The sequence below is a fragment of the Dromiciops gliroides genome, chromosome 5, assembly GCF_019393635.1.
Source record: "Dromiciops gliroides isolate mDroGli1 chromosome 5, mDroGli1.pri, whole genome shotgun sequence".
NCBI classification, from domain to species: Eukaryota; Metazoa; Chordata; class Mammalia; order Microbiotheria; family Microbiotheriidae; genus Dromiciops; species Dromiciops gliroides.
The window spans coordinates 189838735-189862087 of record NC_057865.1 but is presented as its reverse complement, the minus strand read 5'-3'; the positions used below and the strand labels follow the sequence as shown (position 1 = coordinate 189862087).

At 40.0% G+C, this 23353-nt stretch overlaps 1 protein-coding gene across 1 annotated transcript in view; it reads left to right on the top strand.

Moving 5' to 3' along the window:
* The window catches only part of ANO2 (anoctamin 2), a 518536-nt gene that overhangs the window by 462102 nt on the left and 33081 nt on the right, over positions 1-23353 (top strand). The window contains exons 20-21 of the mRNA XM_043967816.1: positions 20314-20466; positions 22283-22335. Coding sequence (XP_043823751.1) covers positions 20314-20466; positions 22283-22335 — 206 coding nt within the window. The remainder of the gene's footprint in view (positions 1-20313; positions 20467-22282; positions 22336-23353) is intronic.

Sequence of the window (23353 nt, the reverse complement as noted above, 5' to 3'; positions counted from 1 at the left end):
TACAGCCACCATTTTGTTCGTCATCCCCTCCCACAGGTATTATTTGGTCTCCCTGCCTAAAATCTCTCCATTGCAATCCATCTTTCACATACCTGTCAAAGTGATTTTTCCATCCCCTACTATATAAACTCCAGTCATTCCCTGCTATTTCTTGTATCAACTATAAACTAAACTCCTCTTCTGGGTGTTTAAAGTTTTACACAGCTTGCCTCTATCTTACCTTTCTAACTTTCTTCCATATTATTTGGCTTCTATTCACTCTATGGTCCAGTCAATCAATCTTTTTTTTTTTTTTTTAGTGAGGCAATTGGGCTTAAGTGACTTGCCCAAGGTCACACAGCTAGTAAGTGTTAAGTGTCTGAGGCCGGATTTGAACTCAGGTACTCCTGACTCCAGAGCCGGTGCTCTATCCACTGCACCACCTAGCCACCCCTCAATCAGTCTTTCTTGATGTTCTTCATATGGGATGCTGCATCTCTCATCTCTGGGGCTTCGTATGAGCACTTCCTGCCCACCTCTACTCATCGGAATACTTAGTTTCCTTCAAGAATCAGTTCAAGAACTGTCTTCCACATGGTGTTTCTTGGCTCTGCCTCCCCCTTTCCATTGCTTCCTTCCTCCAAGATGACTTTGCATCTGTTTTGAATTTTTTAAGTATGTCCATGTGTGTATACATACACACACTCAAATGTATATATGTATGCATGTATGTGCATGTATGTATTGATATATAAATATGATGTGTGTATATGTGTTGATATATAAATGATATATGTGTGTATGTGTTATATATAAATATGATATATGCATGTAAATGTATATATGCATGTATTTATATGTGATATATGCATATATTGATATATAAACATGATATAGGTGTGTATGTGGATAGAAAGAGAGAGTCTCTACCAGGTTGAATATAAGCTCCATGACAACAGAGAATATTTCACATTTCCCTTTGAATCCCCAGTACCTTTCACAGTGCTTGGCATATAATAAGTATTTAGTAAATAATGGATGATTGTTGGTTTAATCCTATTTTTTGTTATTGTTGACACTAAGACTTAGAGGGGTGAACAATGACTTGAATAGATTTGAATAGCTAATAAATATCAGAAACCAGTATGATGGTGGATGCGTCACTTAACTTTTTGAAGACCCAGTTTCTTCATTTATGAGATAGGCATTATTTGCACTGCCTAATTCACAAGATTGTTAAAGGGAAAGAACTTTGCAAATGTTAAAGGCTTGTACAAATTTGAGTTATTATTATTTATCCCATCACATTATCATCATCACTTTAAGTCTTATATGATTTCTATTATACTTTGATTCTATATAGGGCAGCCAGGTGATGCAGTAGATAGAATTCCAGGTCTGAAGTCAAGAAGACTCATCTTTCTGAGTTCAAATCTGGCCTCAGACATTTATTAGCTGTCACCTTGACCCTGTTTGCCTCAGTTTCCTCATCTTTAAATGAGCTGGGGAAGAAAAGGGCAAACCACTCTAGTATCTTTGCCAGTAGAACCCCAAATGGAGACATGAAGAGTCAGACATGAAAAACAAATGAATAACAACAAATGATTCTATAGTTATTTGTAATAACATGTCTTTAATGGCAAATAAGTGAAAGGATATAATTGTAGACAGAGCATTGGGACTGAATGAGAGTCATTTGAAGGTCATCTAATCCACTTGATCCATTTGACATGAGGAAAGAGAGGTCCAGAGAGGTGAGTGAACTTACCCAATCTCAGAGAGCTCATTGGTGGCAGAACCAGAACTGTAAGTCAGGTCTCCTATTCTTGAACAATTTTGGGAAAAAGATGATTCATTTCCCATCATGATGGTTCTCTCTCTCCCTTTATCTACCGCTCACTAAGGGTGAAGGAGACTTTGGTTAAATTGTCTGAATAACTGACTTGGTTTTCTGTTTCCCCTTACCTTAAAGTGAATGCAGTCATCCAACTGTCCCAACCATGACCTCCTAGAATGCAGATGTTTGCAAGATGTTTTTATGAGGAGGTCAGAGGCCAAGCAAAAAGTCACTCTCCAGAAATTAGGAGACCTACCTGAGTTGAGAAACAACAGAGCTATATATGTGGCAGGATGTCACTGTAGATATGAGGTTCGTCTGATTAAATGTGGGATCCCCAAAGATGTATAAAGGAGGTAGATCAACAATCTTGAATAAAATTATGAAATTCCCTAAATAACCATGTAAGGAAGTATAAAGGAGGTATAGCTCCTTGAAAGTAGGAACTGTTTTTTCATCAATAAGCATTTATTAAGCACTTACTATGTGCTAAGCACTGTGTTAAGTCCTAAGAATCCAAATACAGACAACCCCACCTTGATTCTACACACACACACACACACACACACACACACACACACACACACACACACACAGAGCTTACATTTTTTGAGAGAAGATAATACAGAAAAAGAAGCTGAAGGGGGAAAGGGGGAAGGGAAGAAAGGCAAGGGAAAGTCCAAAGAGTCACAAGTAGAGCCTGGAAAGGAATGAAGACCTAGCTGGCCTGTGCACTTTCTATAAAGTGGAGTATATGGGAAGAACCAGTCAATCAGAGCAAGTGGCCCACCTGCAGAGACAGACTGTAGTACTACTACTACTACTACTACTACTACTACTACTACTACTACTACTACTACTACTACTACTACTACTACTTCTTCTTCTTCTTCTTCTTCTTCTTCTTCTTCTTCTTCTTCTTCCTTCTTCCTTCTTCCTTCTTCCTTCTTCTTCTTTCTTCTTCTTTTTTGGTGGGGCAATGAGGGTTAAGTGACTTGCCCAGGGTCACAAAGCTAGTAAGTGTCAAGTGTTTGAGGCCGGATTTGAACTCAGGTCCTCCTAAATCCAGAGCCACTGCTTTACCCACTGTGACACCTAGCTGCCCCCTCTAATATGTTTTGCTGTTGTTGTTGTTTTTTGAAGGGCAATGAGGGTTAAGTGACTTGCCCAGGGTCATACAGCTAGTAAGTGTCAAGTGTCTGAGGCCAGATTTGAACTCAGGTCCTCCTGAATCCAGGGCAGGTACTTTATCCACTGAGCTACCTAGCTGTCCCCAGAGTATACTTCTAACATGAGGAATCTAGAAGTGTGTGAACTTTCAGGATGAGGAGTCCTTTCTTTCCATTACCGCCCCCCCCCATTCCTATCCCTAACAACTTAGGGGAACTAGGTGGCTCAGTGGATAGAGCATTAGATCAGGAAGTGAGGAAGACTAATCTTCCTGAGCTCAAATCCAACCTCAGACACTTACTAGCTGTGTAACACTGGGCAAGTTACTTGACACCATTGCCTCAGTTTCCTTATCTGTACAATGAGAAGGAAATGGGAAACCATGACAGTACCTTGGCCAATAAAACCCAAATGGGCTCTCAAACACTCAGATATGACTGAATATAAAAAAAAACAGCACAGTGCCTGGCATATAGTAAATGCTTAATAAATGCTTATTGACTTGACTTGAACAAACTGAAAAGTGAGTGTAAACATCTAGATGAAAGAAGAATTATTGAATCTTGGAAGTGAAAGGGACCTGAACCATCCAGCCCAACCTCCATAGAAGATGAATCTCCACCTCAACATACCAGAGAAGCAGTCAGCCAGCTTCTTTTTGAAAACCTTCAGTAAGTTAGAACGAGTCATTGAATAAAGGTGACAGGCTGAGGTTCAGCTATGCCCCTTGTGGTGTTTAAAAGGAAATTGGGGGCAGCTAGGTGGTGCAATGGATAGAGCACCGGCCCTGGAGTTAGGAGTACCTGAGTTCAAATCTGGCCTCAGACACTTAACACTTACTAGCTGTGTGACCCTGGGCAAGTCACTTAACCCCAATTGCCTCACTTAAAAAAAATGTAATCTATTTGAGGGCAGGAACTAAAAGGAATACTGACTACACTCTGAGACAATTAAGAAGAGAGCCAGCTATAGAGAAAGAATGCCCCTTTTCAGTGCCTTTTCTCTCCTGGTGAATGCAGCTAGGTGGTACAGTGGATAGAGTGCCAGCCCTGGGGTCAGAAAGACCTGAGTTCAAATCTGAGTTCAGCCAGGCAAGTCACTTAGCCCTGTTTGACTCAGTTCTTCATCTGTAAAATGATTTGGATCAGGAAACGGCAAACAACTTCAATATCTTTGCCAAGAAAAGCCCAAATGGGATCATGGGGAGTTGAACACACCTAAAACAACTCAACAACCAAAAGAATATAGCAAAGTAGCAGGAAGGGATGGGGGAGGAATTTTGCTCCCTTCTCCACTGTCGATTATCAAAAGCATCTTGCAGTGGAAGCCCAAGAGGGGAGTCCAGCTGCAGATCAGTTCAAGTCAGTGAGTAGAGTAGCGAGTGCAGAGTTTGGAGCCAGTTTTTTCCTCAGAAGTTGAAAGGTCCCAGAGCCAAGACTTCATCTGGCTCCAAGTCATTATTGTTTAGTTTAGTTTTGTTTTGTTTTTGGTGAGGCAATTGGGGTTAAGTGACTTGCCCAAGGTCACACAGCTAGTAAGTGTTAAGTGTCTGAGGCCGGATTTGAACTCAGGTCCTCCTGAATCCAAGGCCGGTACTCCATCCACTGCGCCACCTAGCTGCCCCTCCAAGTCATTATCAAAGGCACAGTGGGTAGGCGTGGGCCTGAGTTCAAATGCATCTTCAGACAGTTACTTCATGACCCTGGTCAAATCATTTAACCTCTACCTGCCTCAGTTGCTTCAACTGCAAAATGAGTGTAATAATAGCACCACCTCCCAGGGTTCTTGAGGGATGCTTGTAAAGTGCTGAATGCAATTCCTGGAACACAGGGGATGATATGTAAATGCTTCTCTTGTCCACTTCATTCCACAAGCGCACAACAGTACTCTAGGCCATAATGTAGTTGAAACTGAAACTGAGGGTGGTAATGATTAGAACCAAGTAGAAAAGTAGTAGAATGTGGCAGAGTAGAGCTCAGAGCTGAATCCAGTGCTATGGGAATGGAGAGAGAAGGGCCAGTGGAAACAGGTGAGGACATGTGGGACTCTGCAGCTCTGTAGTAGGGGAGGTGTAAATTGTCCCTTCTCACACATGTCTTGGGGTGTCTATTTTTGTGCCTCTCTTCCTGTGTCTACTCTTTCTACTGACAGCACCATGTGCATTTATTGATTCAAGAAGGAGCCTCAGGTTTGTGGGGGGATGCATTTTGTGGCTAATGGTGCTAATATGCCTTTGCTTTGAGCTAACTGTATCCTCCTACTGACCAGAGGCAAGAGCATTGCAGCAGAAAAACTCATCAACTATAGGTTTAGAATTGTGAACTCAGGGCAGCTAAGTGTTGCAGTGGATAGAGCACCTGCCCTGGATTCTGGAGGAACTGAGTTCAAATCCAGTCTCAGACACTTGACACTTACTAGTTGTGTGACCTTGGGCAAGTCACTTAACCCTCATTGCCCAAACAAAAAACAAATAAATAAAATAATAATAAAGAATTGTGAACTTATCAAATACCTTGAACCTGGAACAGTCATGCGCTGGACCAGTAGTGGCAAGCTCAAATAGAGACAGGGTCACTAAACTACAAATGAGGATACCTGCTGCTGCATATCGATTTAGAAAACTGCATACTAACTATGTATGTTCTATCACACTTTTATTTATTTTGTTAAATATTTCCCAATTACATTTTCATCTGGTTCTGGACCCTCCAGGCAGGATATTTAATACCTCAACCCTGAGGAATCCAAGTTGCAAATTCATAGGGGCTGGGGTAATCCATATAGCTACTGAAGATGCCAGTGTATTCTTAGGGTAAATTCATTGTACAGTGGTCATATGTACTAATATATCTGGACAGATGTGGCTCAGTTTTCTTCAAGATCAGTCTGTGAAACATCATCATCATCTTAATTAAAATCTAAATAATGTTTCAAGATTTGAATATGTGTGTATGCATATATATATGGTATATGCATGCATATAGCTATTAATATATATACATACATGTATACATACATACATGTGTGTGTGTATATATATATACACACACACACAAATAAAATCTCCTTTGAGGGAAGGACATGCAATAATATGAATTACAAATATGTGTTTTACAATCTGCTATCCAGTCATGCCTCCTGGTCTTGTACTTGTACATAGTGTCTGGGCCCAATTATTAGCAAATCCCTTCCAGCTTCCTTGTTCAGGCCTTACAAATGGGCATCAATCATTTAAAAACTTCCATTGAGGGAAAAATCACTACCTTCTATGGCACTTTGATTTGTGGATAATTCTAATGGTTACAAAGTTTATTTTCTCTCCCATCCCAAAATTAAGCCTAAATGTTCTGATTTGAACATTATTTTATTATTGGTATTTTTAATTATTTATATTTGAACCTGTTACTTCTATTTCTGCCTTTGGTGTCAAAGAGAACAAGTCTAATCTCTTTTCTACATAACAGCCCTTCAAATACTTGAAAACAGATATATTCTCACTAAATCTCTTCTTTCTTTCTTTCTTTCTTTTATTTTTTTTTTTTTGCGAGGCAATGAGGGTTAAATTACTTTCCCAGGGTCACACAGTTAGTGTCAAGTGTCTGAGGTCATATTTGAACGCAGGTCCTCTTGAATCCAGGACCCATGCTTTATCTACTTTGCCACCTAGCTGCCCTTGCTAAATCTTTTTTTTTTTTTTTTTTTTTTTTTTTTTAGGGAGGCAATTGGGGTTAAGTGACTTGCCCAGGGTCACACAGCTAGTAAGTGTTAAGTGTCTGAGGCCAGATTTGAACTCAGGTCCTCCTGAATCCAGGGCCGGTGCTCTATCCACTGTGCCACCTAGCTGCCCCTGCCCTTGCTAAATCTTGGAGCTGAACAGTCCAGTTCTTTCTACCAGTCTTCTTATGGTATAATTTCAGGGCCCTTCAACAATTGATCATTTCATTTCAACATTCTCTAGATTATCAGTGTCCTTCTTAAAATGTGGCATCCAAAACAAAACTTAACATTCCACTTGAGGTCTGACAAGAGCACAATTCAAGATCTGTGTAATACATTGGTATTCTTTTAAAGAAACCTAAGATCATGTTGGCTATTTTTGGTTGCCAAACTATACGACTAGTCACTCATAGTGAACTGACAGTCTCTACTCTAACCTCTTGATTTTTATTTATTTATATTTTCAATTCAGCATTTATTTTCTCTTCTCACCTCTCTCGCCCTGGAAAAAAGAAAAACAAAATCTTTTTAAGCAATATGCATAATCAAGCAAAATAAATCTCCACACTGGCTATGTAAAAACGTACATTTCATTCAGCATCCTGGTTTTTTGTTTTGGTTTGTTTTGTTTTGGTTTTTTTTGGTGAGGCAATTGGGGTTAAGTGACTTGCCCAGGGTCACATGGCCAATAAGTATTAAGTGTCTGATCCTGGATTTGAACTCAGGTCCTCCTGACTCCAGGGCCGGTGCTCTATCCACTGCGCCACCTAGCTGCCCCCAGCATCCTGTTTTTATCACTTCTCTGCTAGGGCATTAGTAGCATTCTTTATCATCAATCTTATGAAATCATTGTTAGTAATTGCACTGATGAAAATTCTTAAATCTTTCAAAGTTGTTTTTCTTCAGGATACTACTGTTACTATCTAAATTGTTCTCCTGGTTCTGCTAACTTCACTCTGCATCAGGTCATATAAGTCTTACAAGCTTTCTCTGAAACCATCCTTCTTTATTTCTTATGGAGAAATATTCATATAATTGATTCAGCCATTCCACAATTGGTGGTAACCCCTTTAGATACCCTTTCTTTGCCAGTATGAAAAAAGAGCTGCTATAAATACATTTGTACCTGTAGGTACCTTTCTTTACTCTTAGCTCTTTGACATATAGAACTAGGTATCTCAATGTCAAAGTACAAGCACATTGGTGGAAGGGACATAGTTCCAAATTGTTTTCCAGGATTCATAAACCAATGCACAGCTCTACCAGTTGTGAATTAATATTCCTGTTTTCCCACATCCCCTATGATGTCATTTTCCTTTTATTTTTTGCCATTTTGCCCATTGGAAGGGGTGTAAGGTAGAACCTCAAAGTTTTTTTTTTAATGTATGTTTTCTATATAATTGATTTGTAGCATTTTTTCTTGGACATTGTTAACTTGGGTTTCAAATATAATCCTAATACCCATGCCAGGGAAGGATAAAGAACAGGAGAATTTTAGGCCAATATTGTTAATGAATATCAATTCAAATTTTTAAAAATAAAATTCTATAGAACTGACTATAGAGTGGATCCAAAAAATCATTTATCATGATCCAGTTGGATTGATAGCAGGGATGAAAAGATAGTTCAACATTAATAGGAAAGTCAAAATAACCATATTAAAAACAAAAACATCTAAAAGTATATGATAATTTCAATATATGCAGAAAAAGTATTTGAGAAAGTACCATACATTTTTGCTAAAATCCCTGAAAGGAGTAGACACAGAGTGACCTTTTTAATATCATAAATAATATCTGTCTAAAACCAGAAAAAAAACATTATATGTAATGTGATATGCATATTAGCTCCATAGTTTTCCCAGTGAATACAGGAGTAAAAAAAGAATGCATACTCCCCACACTATTATTTTCTCAGGAGGTATTAGCAATAGTGGTAAAACAAGAGAAATTATATAAATATAATTAATACATTAATATATTATATACTATATATACTATATTAATATAAATATAATAATAAATTATATAAAGAGAAGATAAAACAATTTAGGAAATCAGCAAAGATGCTAATTGAAGCAATAACTTCAGTAAATTCATAGACTAAGAATAAACCCTCAAAGATCAATGTTTCTCTATAATAATGAAAAAATCCAGGAGGCATAATAAAAAGTCCATTCCAAATAACCACAAAATGTATGAAATATCTGGAGCTCAATCAACCAAATCCCACAAAATATGTGTCCAGATTCCATTATGAAGTCTTCCTTAAAGAAATAAAGAACACCTTAAATAGCTGGAGGGATATTCATGGCTCATGACTGGGTAGAGTCAATATACTACAAATGACAGTGCCACCGAAATTAATTTACATGAAGAACCCCTTATTTGATTAAACTGATAAGCAAACTAAAAGGTCGACTGGAAGATATTAGTCTTCATTTTTCTTTTTAATTTTTGGTGAGGCAATGGGGGGTAAGTGACTTGCCTAGGGTCACACAGCTAGTAAGTGTTAAATGTCTGAGGTCGGATTTGAACTCAGGTCCTCCTGACTCCAGGGCCGGTGCTTTATCCACTGCACCACCTGGCTGTCCCAAGATATTAGTCTTAAACCATAATATTGGACATAATAACTGACATTCTCTAAAGCAATAGCCATAGACCTTGGAAATAAGTAATAATCTGATAGGTCTAGCTCTACCGCCGCCCCCCCCCCCACTGACTTTTTTTTTTTTTGGTGGGTTAATGGGGTTTAAGTGACTTGCTCAGGGTCACACAGCCAGTGTCAAGTGTTTGAGACCGAATTTGAACTCAGGTCCTCTTGAATCCAGGGCCGGTGCTTTATCCACTGTGCCAACTAGCTGCCCCCAGACACTGACTCTTGAGATCAACTAGCATTTGTGAAGATGCTTTGGAAAGTACATACATGATTAAAGATAATACTGCTTTTTTTTTTTTTTTGTCCTGCACTTGTGATTTCACGGCTCTGTGAGCTCCCTCCACTGAAGCAAATAAAGAACTCTTCTTTAACTTGGAGAGGTAGAGATTTACGTAGGGCTGAGAATTAAGGGGCTTGCTCGGGGAAGTGTAGCTACTATTTGTCAGAGCAAGACTTGAATCTAAGACCTCCTGATTTCAAGGCTGACCCCCACTTCACACAGCACTTTGCCTCTTACTAATTTCCAAAGCATGAAGATGAGGTTATAGTGGTATCAGTTCAAGGAGGGAAGATCCTCAGAAAGCTTAGGAATGTAGGAGATAGAATTTTGTGGTTAGAAGAGATCATCTAGTCAGAGAATCATGAAGATTTAAAGCTAGTAGGCACCTTGGACATCGTCTAGTCTAAAGACTTCATTTGAAAAAGGAGGAAACTGAGACCCAAAAGGTTGAAGTGACCTGCCCAAGGTAACTCAGGTAGTAGGAGAGGTAGGATTAAAATCTAGGCCTTCTGACTCCCAGTTCAGTGATTTGGTTTTTTTCCCTTATATCATCTGGAATGATCTTTTTACTTACGTGGTAAAGGGCAGCTAGGTGGCAGAGTTGATAGAGCACCAGGTCTGGAGTCAGTAAGACCAGAGTTCAAATCCAGGCACAGGCACTTACCAGCAATATGATGCTGAGCAAGTCACTTAACTCTGTTTGCCTCAGTTGCCTCATATGTAAAATGACCTAGAGAAAGAAATGGCAAACCACTGCAGTATCTTTGCCAAAACAAAACAAAAAACCCAAATGGGGTCACAAAGAGTCCAAGATGGCTGAAACTACTAAACAACAACAACATATATGAACTTTAGGGTATTCTATAAGTATAGAAGGAAAAAGTTGTTGGAGTGTTAAGACTGAAGAGATCTCCCAGTTCCTAACCTTCTCTAACTTTTGGTGAATCCAGGAAGCACTTATCCCCTACCCAGAGCAGCTGAGGCAAGCTTATTTCTGTAACTTCAAAAGGGAAAATTTATTATTTGTGCCTGGAAGCTCTGTGTCTGGAAGAGACAACCAAGAATTCTCCATACTGAATTCTCCTACTCTTCTGTGTCAAAATTGGCAGCATTTCCCAATGCAGCCATATTCCATTAGGTGGGTAAAGAATTGGGCTGAACAGATAAAATTGTATAATATTATTATATCACATTATGATGCAAAGCTTTGAATTTCTGGACTAGCTGAAAGCTCAGTTTCATAACTGTAGTCAAGATTACGCATATACACATTTACACATATACATACAGTATACATATATGTGTGTATATTTTTATGTATGCCATTGTTGGAAGGTGTGTGTGTGTATGTGTGTTTGTGTGTGTGTTTGTAGGGGAATTTAGAGGATTGATGGAGAAACTCCCTCTTATTCTTAAAGGAGCTTTGAGGAAGACATTCTAGTCTTTTTAATGACTCTTCCAAGACCTTCAGTAAATTATGATTTCAATTTCAGTTCATTTGGAGAATGGATAGTTTAAAACAAAAGAAGAGGAAAAGAACCCAGAGTTTGAATTTTGGGTCTGATTCTTGATCCCAGTGTGACTATAGTATAGTTACTTATCTTTCTGTGCCTCAGTTTTCTTGTCCTTAAAAGGAGAGGATGGATTAGACAATCTCTAAGATCCCTTCCTGCTCCAACCCTGTGTCAATATATAGAAGGCAATCAGGAGTTATAGAACCTGAGTTTGAATCTCTCCTCTGTCATCAGTACCTTGAGTATCCTTAGTACTTTGCACAATGTCTGGCATATAGTGTGTGCTTAATAAATATTTATTGATTGAAAATCTCTTGGACTTGTTTTTCTCATCTATAAAATCAGAGATTGGACTCAGTAGCCCATGAGGTCCCTTCTCTAGATACACAATGCTATTTTATATATGTGATAGTACTTTCTCCTCTAGACTCACGATGCTATCTTCACATCCATGATTTTTAGAGTCCTTCTTCTATTCCCCCTCAGCCTTCTCTTCTCCAAGATTAAAAAAATCCCTGGTCTTTTGCTTAGGGGAATATTTCCCAGATTGCTCTCTGGCTTGCTAATGAACTTTTCTCCAGACCCTTGCAAAGTCCTCTCTAACTTTCTGAAGTTGTGAGTCCCTGCTGAGGATCTTGTCAAAGCCTTGACTGCTCCCTGTTTATGGGGTCATTTAGCACTTTAGAACATTTTTTTTCATGTCAGGCCTTCATGCAGTCCTGTAACTGTTGAGCACATTTGGTTTTCCTTGCCCGTAATTAGAAGGCAAAGCCCAGGAGTTGAAAGTCTGGCTGATTAAATAAACTCTGTTTATCCTCTCTTACTGGGTTTTTACTTGTATTTTTATTAATGGGCTGTTTATAGCAGTCTCCTTTCAGCAACTTACCCCCAAATGAAAGAAATTCAAAGTTCATGGTAAGGAGCTTATCAGCTTCATTTATTGCCTTACACTGTTAGTAGTTCAAGATGGAGAATTCACTATCTCCAGTTTCTGATCCATACCAGTAGAGTCTGTTACCCTTACTGAGCCACAGCAGGTAAAGAAAACAAACAAACCAAAAAAAACCCACCCAAAAAACCACATGCTCCTTCATCAGAAGGTTAATTGTTTTGATTTGGGCTTTTGGGGGAAGTTTATGGATAAATGTTATATCATTGAGTTATATTTCTCTGTCCCTTCTCTTATTTTGACCATTATCATGACTCACCCCACTTTTATTTGTTTGGCTTTTGTTTGGAAATTCTACCAATGTAAATGTTCTCCTGGAGCTCACATTCTAAATGGGGTGACACTTAGTAAATATGAAAATAACTTCAGAGAGAAGGCACTAAGCCTGAGGAGTCTGGGGAAGGTCTCGGTCTTTGTGGTTGTTGTTCAGTTACTTTCAGTCATGTCTGACTCTTCGTGATCCTGTTTGGGGTTTTCTTGGCAAAGATAATGGAGTGATTTATAATATGCTTCTCCAGCTCATTTTACAGGAAACTGAGGCAAACAGTTATGTGATTTGCCCAGGGTTACATACCTAGTAAGTGAGTTCAGATTTGAACTCAGGTCTTCCTGATTCCAGACCCAGCATTCTATCCACTGTACCACATGCCTGCCCCTAAATATCTAATTAGTTGGCTAGTATTGATGATTCTTTTGTTTTGTTTTGTTTTTTGTTTTTTTGTTTTATTTTGTGGGGCAATGAGGGTTAAGTGACTTGTCCAGGGTCACACAACTAGTAAGTGTCAAGTGTCTGAGCCTACATTTGAACTCAGGTTCTCCTGAATCCAGGGCCAGTGCTTTATCCACTGTGCCACCTAGCTGCCCCGTATTGATGATTCTGCTTCCATATGTCTTGCTTTCCTCCCCTTCTTTCCACCCACGTAGCCAACAACCTAGTTCTGGCCATCATCATGTTTCATCTGCACTACTGCAACAGCCTCCTACTTACTTTCCCTCCTACTAATGTCTCCCCTCTCAAGTTCATCCTCCTCATCACGGCCACATTGATATTATTCCTAAAACACACATTGCTCCCTTGCTCAAGAAGCTCGAGCAGAATCCCAATTGCCACTAGGATAGAATATAAAGTTCCCCGTTTGGCATTTAAAAGCCTTCCCAACCTGGGTCTGTCCCATATTTGGTCTGTTTTTATTTTTTATGCATTCTCAATTCTAGTCAAAATGACCTTCTTGCAATTCCCTGGATATGACATTTCATTTCCCATTTCCATTTCTTTTCGTGGGCTTTGCTCCATGCCCAGATGCAGCCTTCTTCATTTTTGCCTTTTAGAGTCTCTATATTCCTTCCAAGCTCAGTTCAAATGCCACCTCCTGTACAAGATCTCTTTGGAGCCCCTTAGCTATTGAGTACTCTCCCTACACTTCCCCTGGAAATTACTTTGTATTTGCTAAGGATATATTTTGTATTTCCTTCTCTGTGTTCATTTTGTTTACTGCCTGTATAAGATCCTGGGGGACAGAGATTGACTTTGTTTATTCCTGATACCTAGCAGAGTGCCTGACCCATAATAGGTTCTTAATTAAAGTCTGGCAAATGTAATCCAAGATGAAGTTGGGCAGTCACAAAGGAGAAGACAAGTCGCATCATAATAGCACATATCTGTTCACAGATTCTTTTATTTTTTCAAATAACGTGCACTTATCTTCTATCCCTCCCATCTTCTCCCTCCTCCCCCATCAGAACACTTGTAACAAATATGCATAGTCAAGCAAAAAGTATTCCCCCACTGGCTGTGTCCAAAATGTATGTCTTACTCTGCACCGAGTCTCTTACCTCTCTGTCAGGAAGTGGGTAGAAACTTCAGGACCAATTTTCTGGAATTGTAGGTGGTCATTGCAATAACCAGAGTTCTTAAAGCTTTCAGAGTTGTTTCTTTACAATATTGCAGTATAAACATCTGTATAGCTTAGCATCAGTTTTCATTATAGATAATTTATCACAAGTTGTTCATCAGAGGTAGCACCATTCTTCCATTCTCCAGCCCCCCAAATTACCCTGTACTTATTTTGTATATATTCTGTTCATTTTGTCTTCCTCAATAGATTATAAAGCCCCAAGGGTAAGGACTTTCATTTTTGTCTTTATAACTGAACTACCTGTCATATAATAGTTATGGTGGTTATTAATAAATGCTTGTTAGTTGTTTAATGGCAGTGGTAGGAGATGGTGGTGGCTAGACTTGTGGTTGTCAGTATGTTTCATATCAGCAAAGTCCACTATCCATCAAAGAATCTCAAGAGGCACCAGTGCTTCTGAGCAGGCCAGAGTTAGTGCTAAGAGCTAATGCAGTTTATCCAATGAAAAATTGCATTCCTACTTCTGCCAGGCATCTCATCAATGTGTGCCATTGATTACAGAAGATCCCCCCCCCCACCCCAACAAGGAAGTATGGTCTCAGAACAAGTCTGTCCCAAGGGCTGGTAAGGGCAGCAGAGACCATGTGACTTATGTGTTGGTGTGAATGACCACTCTGTGCCCTAATAGACAGTTCTCAGGGAGGCACAGCACTGTGTAAGTAGCTAAAACATCATACTTGAGGGGCAGCTAGGTGGCGCAGTAGATAGAGCACCGGCCCTGGAGTCAGGAGTACCTGAGTTCAAATCCAACCTCAGACACTTAACACTTACTAGCTGTGTGACCCTGGGCAAGTCACTTAACTCCAATTGCCTCACTAAAAAAACCAAAAACCAAAAAACAACAACAAAAAAACAACCCCCATCATACTTGAGGTCAGAGAGTGCCTCTGTGGTGGTATCACCCACGTATCCTAAGGTCTTCAATACTTTGAGGATCTGTTCATTTCACCACTATGAATGCTCTCTTCCACCAAAAGGATCACTTCCTCTCCACACCTTTTTTTTAAATGAGTTTTGGTCTAAAATAAGTCTGGGACATAGTGACTGACCTTTTGATGAGTCTCTCTGAAATTAGCCAGACCCACCCTTTAGTCTGTACACATACTCAAAACTATTGCACTTTACTAGGTGGCCCTCCAGAAGCTGCATGTTCTCTACTGGAAAGGTCCTCGAGACCCTTCATGATCTGCCTACCAAGATGAACTCTGTTGAGTGGTGGATGTGACAGTAATTTTTGTCAGTGTGTATATCTTTCAGTGAAGTCTTACTCTGATGTGTCATTATGGGGTATAGATCACTCGGGGTTCTCAAAGGTTATGACAGCAGAGAATGAGCTCTGATAGGTCCTACCAAGTAGGAAAGGACAGCTGGTGATAATATTGTGTGTCTGTCATCTGAAGATCAGCCTAGCCAAGTCTGGAAAGACTCATCAGCAGATTGGATTTAGGGTGGTGAATTTTTCAGCCATAGCAACTCATAATAATAATACTGAGCATTTCCATATCTTTGCAAAGTGTTTCACAGATATTATCTCCCTTGATCCTCAAATCAACCCTAGTAGGTAGGGGCGATTATTATCCTCATTTTGCACTCAGGCTGAGTGAAGTCAAGTGTGAGGCTGGATTTGCCAAGCTAGCCAGTGTGTGAGGCTAAATTTGAATTCAGGTCTTTCTGACCTAAAGTATGCCATTTTATCTACTACACAATGCTGCCTCCCTGTGAACTGTCCGTTAAGGCATAGAGGGGTAATTCACACCAACAAAATCATAGCTCTTTAGGGCTGCTGAGGTGGTGGGTATGTAAGCACAGGTCTATAAGATGGATCAATGAAATAAAGGGGAGTCTGACTGCTGCACTGCACTTGGTCCTTATGGTTCCAGGCCAGGGGGCCCCTTGCACAGCAGGAGAACCCAAGGACCTGCCCCTTTTGCCCAACTGATGAGAGCATTAGTGATGAAGCACATTACAATTTGGGGGAACATGTGTTCTACAGACACAAAAGACAAAAATCACTGAATGGTTGAAGAATGTGTTCAGTTCATGTCTGTAATTAAAAAGAATTGCTTGTTTTAGGTTTTGTCTTTCAATTTTCTTTGTATGAATAAAATATGTGAGTATATAGTGGCTTTTGTCCCACTCTATGTTCCCTCTTAGAGTTTGAGGATCCTAGCATTTTGAAGGGCGGGGCTGGGCGGGGCAGGGGAGAGGAGGAGGGAATAGGGATTTGTGGTTTCTTTAATTTCTCCCAGAACCCCTGACAGGGGGGTGAAGGGATAGCCCAGGGGGTTTGGGAATCATAGAATGTTAGTACTAGAAGAGTCCTTAGGAATCATCTAGGCTAACCCATTTGACCATATGGCCCTTTTGGAAGACATTTTTTCAGTCATTTTTCAGTCGTTTCCTACTCTCCATAACCCCATTTGGGATTTTCTTGACAAAGATACCGGAGTGGTTTTCCATTTCCTTCTCCCACTCATTTTACAGATGAGGAAACTGAGGCCAACAGGGTTAAGTGACTTGCCCAGGGTCACACAGCTAGTAAGTATCTGAGGCTGGATTTGAATTCAAGTCTTCCTCACTCCAGGCCCTGCACTCTATCTAGCTGCCCTGTGTTAGCACTAGAAGAGTCCTTAGAGGTCATCTAGTCTATCCTCTCTGACCACCTTACGCTTTTGAAGTCATACCAGCCCCTACAATCTAGACAGACCGTCTCTGTCACACCTCATAGTTCCAAGAGCCTTTCCACATGATACTTCCTCTGGCAAAGCTTTTGTGGGCAGAATCCCAAGCTTAGACCACCTCTTCACACGCCATGGAGCACAGGATTAGTGACTGTGCATTCTGTATATCTCTATTTAATTATTTAAACAAAAACTGAAGCCCAGTTGTTAGCCCATATCATAATAATACGAGAAGCAGGTGGAGTCGTTGAGAGCTGATCTTGGACAAAGGTCTGGATAGACTGGCTGTATAATCCTGGGATAGTCACTTAGCCTCTCAATGTCCTGAAACAGTTATTTAAAGCTCTAAATTGTGAAATAATCATGAAGCTGAATCCGAAAAATAAAATTCCTCACCGGAAGTCCCCCTACACACTCAGAAAAAATTATGTCGTTTTATGATTTGCAAAGTACTTTTCTCATGATAATATCACAGTAGTTCACAGTTTCAGTATTATTATGACTGTCTTTCAGAAAAGGATGTTGAAGCTTAGAGAGAATAAGTAACTAGTCCCTCTGCACACAACTAATAGGTGAGGTAGGATTCAAACCCAGATCACTTCATGAGAAGTCTAGATACTTCTCCGCTGCCCAATGCCTCTCTATGCAGGTTATTGTTATTCCATATTTTCAGTATCAGAGAACTAGACAGTCCATTCCCAGAACTTACCATCTGAGGGGAGCGGGGCTTGAGAGTGCTTGCAGCTCTGTTAAGGGAGTATGGAAATGTAAAAGAACCCTTTCCCTCACAGAGCAGGGGTTAGCCTTAGGACTCTGCTAAGACATTTAACACCACATCATTGTTGTGTGAAGGCAGGTATTAGTAATAATAACTCTATGTAACACTTGAAGGTTTATAAAGTACTTTTTGCACAAAAATCCTAGGAGGTAGATAGCAAAAGTATTTTTATTTACATTTTGCAGATAAAGAACTGTGGTTTGGAGAAATGAAGTGACTCATCTAGAGGGTCACACAGCTGGAAAATGTCGAAGCCAGGATTCAAATAAATCCACAGTTCCCTATTCCGAGGTTGGCAATCACATTTGTCAGAAGCCTGTGTGGCTACTAAAGGCAGAGTGCCCCGTCAGGGTGATGTCTCCCTCTTCCCACTGCATCTCATTCTCCAGCCTTCTACATGCTCACTTGTTTCAGCCTGTATTTTACCCGAACCACCTAGAGGATCTGAATTTTTCCTCTATTGTCAGTTTCCCTAAATGATTCCTCTCTACTCCTTTCAGGCTGCCAGGGGGCAGCTAGGTGGCACAATAGATAAAGAAATATGCTTTGAATCAGGAAGATCTGAGTTCAAATCCAGCTTGGGACACTTATTAGCTGTATGACCCTGGACAAGTCACTTATGCCTGTTTGCCACAGTTCTCATCTATAAAATGAGCTGGAGGGAAAAAAAAAAGGCAAATACTCTAGTATCTTTGCCAAGAAAACCCCCAAATGGGTTCACAAAGACACAACTGAAATGACTTAATAATACCACCACCCCCAACCACCTATGGGCAGGGCTTTGGTGTATTGTTTGACCCCACTCTACAAGGTTTCATGTTTGATTTTATAAGTTGATGTCAACAAGGAAAGCCGGGCTTCTCTCTCACTTCATATCTAGCACCCCTATTATATATCATTTCTGTCATGTCTCAACACATTCTACTTCCTGTGCCTTCATGCCTCTGGCCTATCCACAGGATTGTTGTAAAGAGCTCCAGAGTGTCTATTCATTCTTCAGTCTCAGGGAAACAGGGTCATTCTTTTCTTGGCTGGGAGATACAATCCTTGAGGAGGGATTGTAGGCTGGGATTGTGCAGGTTGTTGTTGTTGTTGTTGTTGAATTGTTTTAGTCATATCTGACTCTATGTGGCCCCATTTGGGCTTTGGCAAAGACACTGGAGTAGTTTGCCATTTACTTCTCCAGCTTATTTTACAGATGAAGAACTGAGACAAACAGGGGTAAGTGACTTGTCCAGGGTCACACAGCCAGTATATGTCTGAGGTTGGATCTAAACTCAGGTCCTTCTGACTCCAGGGCTGGCCCCATCTAGCTGCCTATAGGCTTAGGAGTCAGTTTCAAATCTTGACTCTACTACCTATTATCTGTGTGACCTCAGATAAGTCACCACTTTGCTAGGCCTTAATTTGCTCATCTACAAAATGAGAGTTTGAACTAGGATATATTTGATATGCGTACCTATTGTTTCTGTGATAGAATGTTAGCCACTTGTGGGCAAGGATTGTTTTTATTTATTTTTTATTTTTGTCTTTGTACCTCTGCACCTGGCATGTGGTAGGTCCCTAATAAATGCCTGTTGATTGATTGATTTCCAAGGTCCCTTGTAGTTATAAAACCTAGGAAACAGCCTGGAATATCCCAAAAGGAAGAGTTAGGGCTTCTGGGATTCCTTCTCTGATTACTCCCACCCACTTCCGAGTTCTTCACGGCTTGCATCCAGTATTCATATGTTCATGCAGAGCCAATCTTTTGTAAGTGTACTTATATAATTTGGAAGGACAGACAGAAACCCTATAATCCTCCATTAGGTCATAACCTTTCTGGGGGAAGGTCCTATGAATAGATCTCCTCATATCACATATAAGGCTTTGCATGGAATGCATTCCCTGTTCCCTTAGATTTTCCAAGATTATTTTGTCTGGATTTCAAATTTCCTTATTTCTACTTTCCCTTGTATCCTTCTTAGTGGGCAGCAAGTATCTTGAGGATAGGAACTATGGCACTGTTCATATTTATATCCCCACGGTTTGGTTTGGACCCTTACACAAAGTAAGCATAAGATAAATGTTTGTTGAGTTGAATTCAAATGAAAGTGCCATTGGCTGACCTGAAGTTACTTGGCTTTGTGGCTTCCTAGTATGGGAGGAAGTGTAGCATGGAAACAGGGAGTCTTACTGTGTGTAGTGGAAAGAGCCACAGACTTTGGACTCAAAGGAAGAAGGATTTGAGACCTACCCCTGCCATCAGCCATCCATGAGACCTTTAGGCTAGACATTGAACTTCCTGAGCCTTAATTTGGTCATGCAAAGAATGGTAGAGAGAATATTCTTGTACTTCTTACTTTGTAAGATCGTTCTACAAATCAATTGAGACAATACTTTATAGTCTATTGTAACCACAAAATGCTGTATGATAGTAGCTAGATGTATGTAGTGCTTTAAGGTTTACAAGATGCTTTACAAATATTATCTTATTTAATCTTCATCCCTGTTTTATAGATGCAGAAACAGATGTTAAGTGACTTGCCTAGGATCACAAAGCTAGTATGTGTGTGAGACCAGATTTTGAACTCAGGTTTTCCTGACTTTAGGTCCAGCACTTTATCACTGAATCATCTACTTATCTATACACACGTCAGTTGTTTTTATTATTATTATTATTATTATTATTATTATTATTATTATTATTATTATTATTATAAGAGGAAGGAATAGATGGACAACCATTGGTTTGAGGCATAGCATACCCAGATAATATTTGGATAAAATCATTATTGCTGTTTGTTTTCTGCTTAAAACTGATGCTGTGGTTTGTTTGTTTTTTCCCCTCCCAGTTATCCAATTTGGATTTGTCACCCTGTTTGTGGCCTCCTTTCCTCTGGCTCCAGTGTTTGCCCTTCTCAACAATGTTATTGAAGTCAGGCTTGATGCCAAGAAGTTCGTCACAGAGCTGAGACGTCCCGATGCCGTGAGAACCAAAGACATAGGTATGTCACCAAGCTATGAGGTGTGATATCTTTCCTTTTCCCCACCACTAGCACAGCTTCTGCCTCCTGTGGTTCAAAGACTATTCTCTCCACCTCTCTCCTTGCTTTTAAATCTATCTCCCCCATTCTTTTTTTTTTAAGTGAGGCAATTGGGGTTAAGTGACTTGCCCAGGGTCACATAGCTAATAAGTGTTAAGTGTCTGAGGCTGGATTTGAGCTCAGGTACTCCTGACTCCAGGACCAGTGCTCTATCCACTGCGCCACCTAGCTGCCCCTATCTCCCCCATTCTTAGGTGTTTCTGTGTGGTCTCAAATTCTAACAAGATTGAATGAAAATTTCTGGTGCATATTCTAGCTCAAAGCTCCCTCTCCATCCTCATCTCTCCCCATTATATATTCAGTAATCGAGTCAGTGCAGGTTATTCTCAATCCCTACTTCCACTCTGATCTTGTCTCTGTAGCTTTCTTTCTTTTTTTTTTGTTTGTTTTGTTTGTTTTTTGTTTTTGTTTTTGGCCAGGCAATGAGGCTTAAGTGAGTTGCCCAGGGTCACAAAGCTAGTAAGTGTCAAGTATCTGAGGCTGGATTTGAACTCGGGTCCTCCTGAATCCAGGGCTGGTGCTTTATCCACTGCACCACCTAGCTGTTCCCCTGTAGCTTTCTTTATTACATCTTCCTTCCCTAGTATGGACTACCCCAGACAGGTATCTGCCTTTGAAGTTCCTTCAAGGCCTTGCTGACATACCACCTCCTTAGAGACAGTGTAGTATAGTAGGTAGAGAGGTGAAACAGGAATCAGGAAAAGACCTGGGTTCAGATCCCACATCTAAGATGCTTCCTACCCATATGACTCTGTTTTTGTTTGTTTTGTTTTTCAGAGCAATGAGGGTTAAGTGACTTGCCCAGGGTCACACAGCTAGTAAATGCCAAGTGTCTGAGGCTGGATTTGAACTCAGGTCCTCCTGAATCCAGGGCTGGTGCTTTATCCACTGTACCACCTACCTGTCCCGCTACCTGTATGACTTTGAGCCAATCCCTTCACCTCTTTGCCTTAGTTCCTCATTGCTAAAAGCAGGAGGTTGGACTACATTACCTTTTGCATCTTACAAATAAGTTAATTGTGATTCAGATGCTATGCAGAACCAATTCTTCTGGGTGGTCAACAGACTAAATTCTTGCAGTACAAACATTTTCTAACATGACAATATCTATACTTCTTTTTATAACACTGGGATAGGGATAGGGGTGGGAGCTGTGGTTTCACTGACATAGGAAAATCCCAGGTGAGGAAACACCCACTAAAATGCAGATTGCCACCTTCTATGCAATTTATAACCTTAGAGTTGCCCATGGCACTGAGAAGTACCTTACGTTCCCTTCCAGATCTAAATATAGATCCTATGACCCACTAAGCCTTCCCTGACCATCCCACTCCCAGTTGAAAGTGTTATCTCCTTCAGATTTCTTATAGTATTTTTCCTAGTTTTCTTCCTTGCACCTCATTCTCCCATGTAGGACAGTTATCCATGCAATTATCCTTCCTCTTCTCCCCTCTCCAAACCACCTCCCCCAATGCAATAAGATGTAAACTTGTTGAGAAGATAGGGTCAGGCTCGTTTCTGTCTCTGTATCTCCCTTTCGACTAGCACAGTGCCTGGCACAAGGTAAAGATATTAAATGAATGTCTGTTTTAATTGAATTAGCTGTAAGTCATGATCTTAAACAGCACCATTTTCATACCAATTACTATTATACTACATGTAGAAAGAGCAACCCAGCAATGAGAATTACCTGGCATCTTCCCTTTCTTTCTTGCAGGAATTTGGTTTGACATTCTTTCAGGGATTGGAAAGTTCTCCGTTATTATCAATGTAAGTGTATAAATGGATGACACCTTTGACCTTCCTTCGAGTGCCTTCCAGAAAAGTACAGGTCTTTCCAGCAACAGAAACAGCCCATATTTCCTCCCTATCTAACTGTAAACATAGCTTCATTTAGAATCATATGTCACATAAGGAGAGACAGTGTGAGGTTGCAGAAAGTGCACTAGATCAATTCTGGCAGGTCTCTAACATGCACTGGGTGTGTGACTATGGATATCACTCAATATGGACATCAGTTAACATCTCTGAGGCTGTTTCTCTATGTCTGAAATAGAGATAATACTTGTCGTGCCTACATGATATAGTTGTTGAGAGTATCAAGTGAGTTAACTCACAAACCTAAAAGAACCATCTCAATGTCAGCCATTATTATTTTATGATTGAAAAACTTCTTTCTTCTTTTCTGTTTCCTTACTGACCATGGCATCTATAACCTGCTTGTCCAGTTTAATGGAAAGACAGCTTAGCTCAGAAAACAAAACTAAAAGCTCTTTGCTCATTTTCCTTCCCAAGAGCATAAATTTCTTTGGTTTCTGGTTCTATTTTTTCATAAAAGTGCAGAAAATGGAAGATGGAAGACCACTCAGTTCTTTTCTGAGCTTTGCTGCTAATAGGTTGAATTTAAGAAGCATCTACATTGGCTCACTGGAATAAAATAACAGAAAATGAATTGGAATCTACTTTGGGGGGTGCATCTAGCCTATAATAATAATAATAATAACAACAATAATAATAATTAGCATTTAAACACATAGCACTTTAAGGTTTACAAAGTATATTACAAATATCTCATTTGATCCTCACAATAACTTTGGGAGGTAAGTACTATTATTATTATTCCCATTTTACAGATGAGGAAACTGAGGTATCAGAGATTAAATGACTTACTGAGGGTCACATAGCTAGGAAGTATCTGAGGTTGTGTTTGAATTCAAATCTTCCTGACTTCAGGTCCAATGATCTGTTTACTGTGCCACCACCTAGATGCCTTCTAAATTCTTTCAGC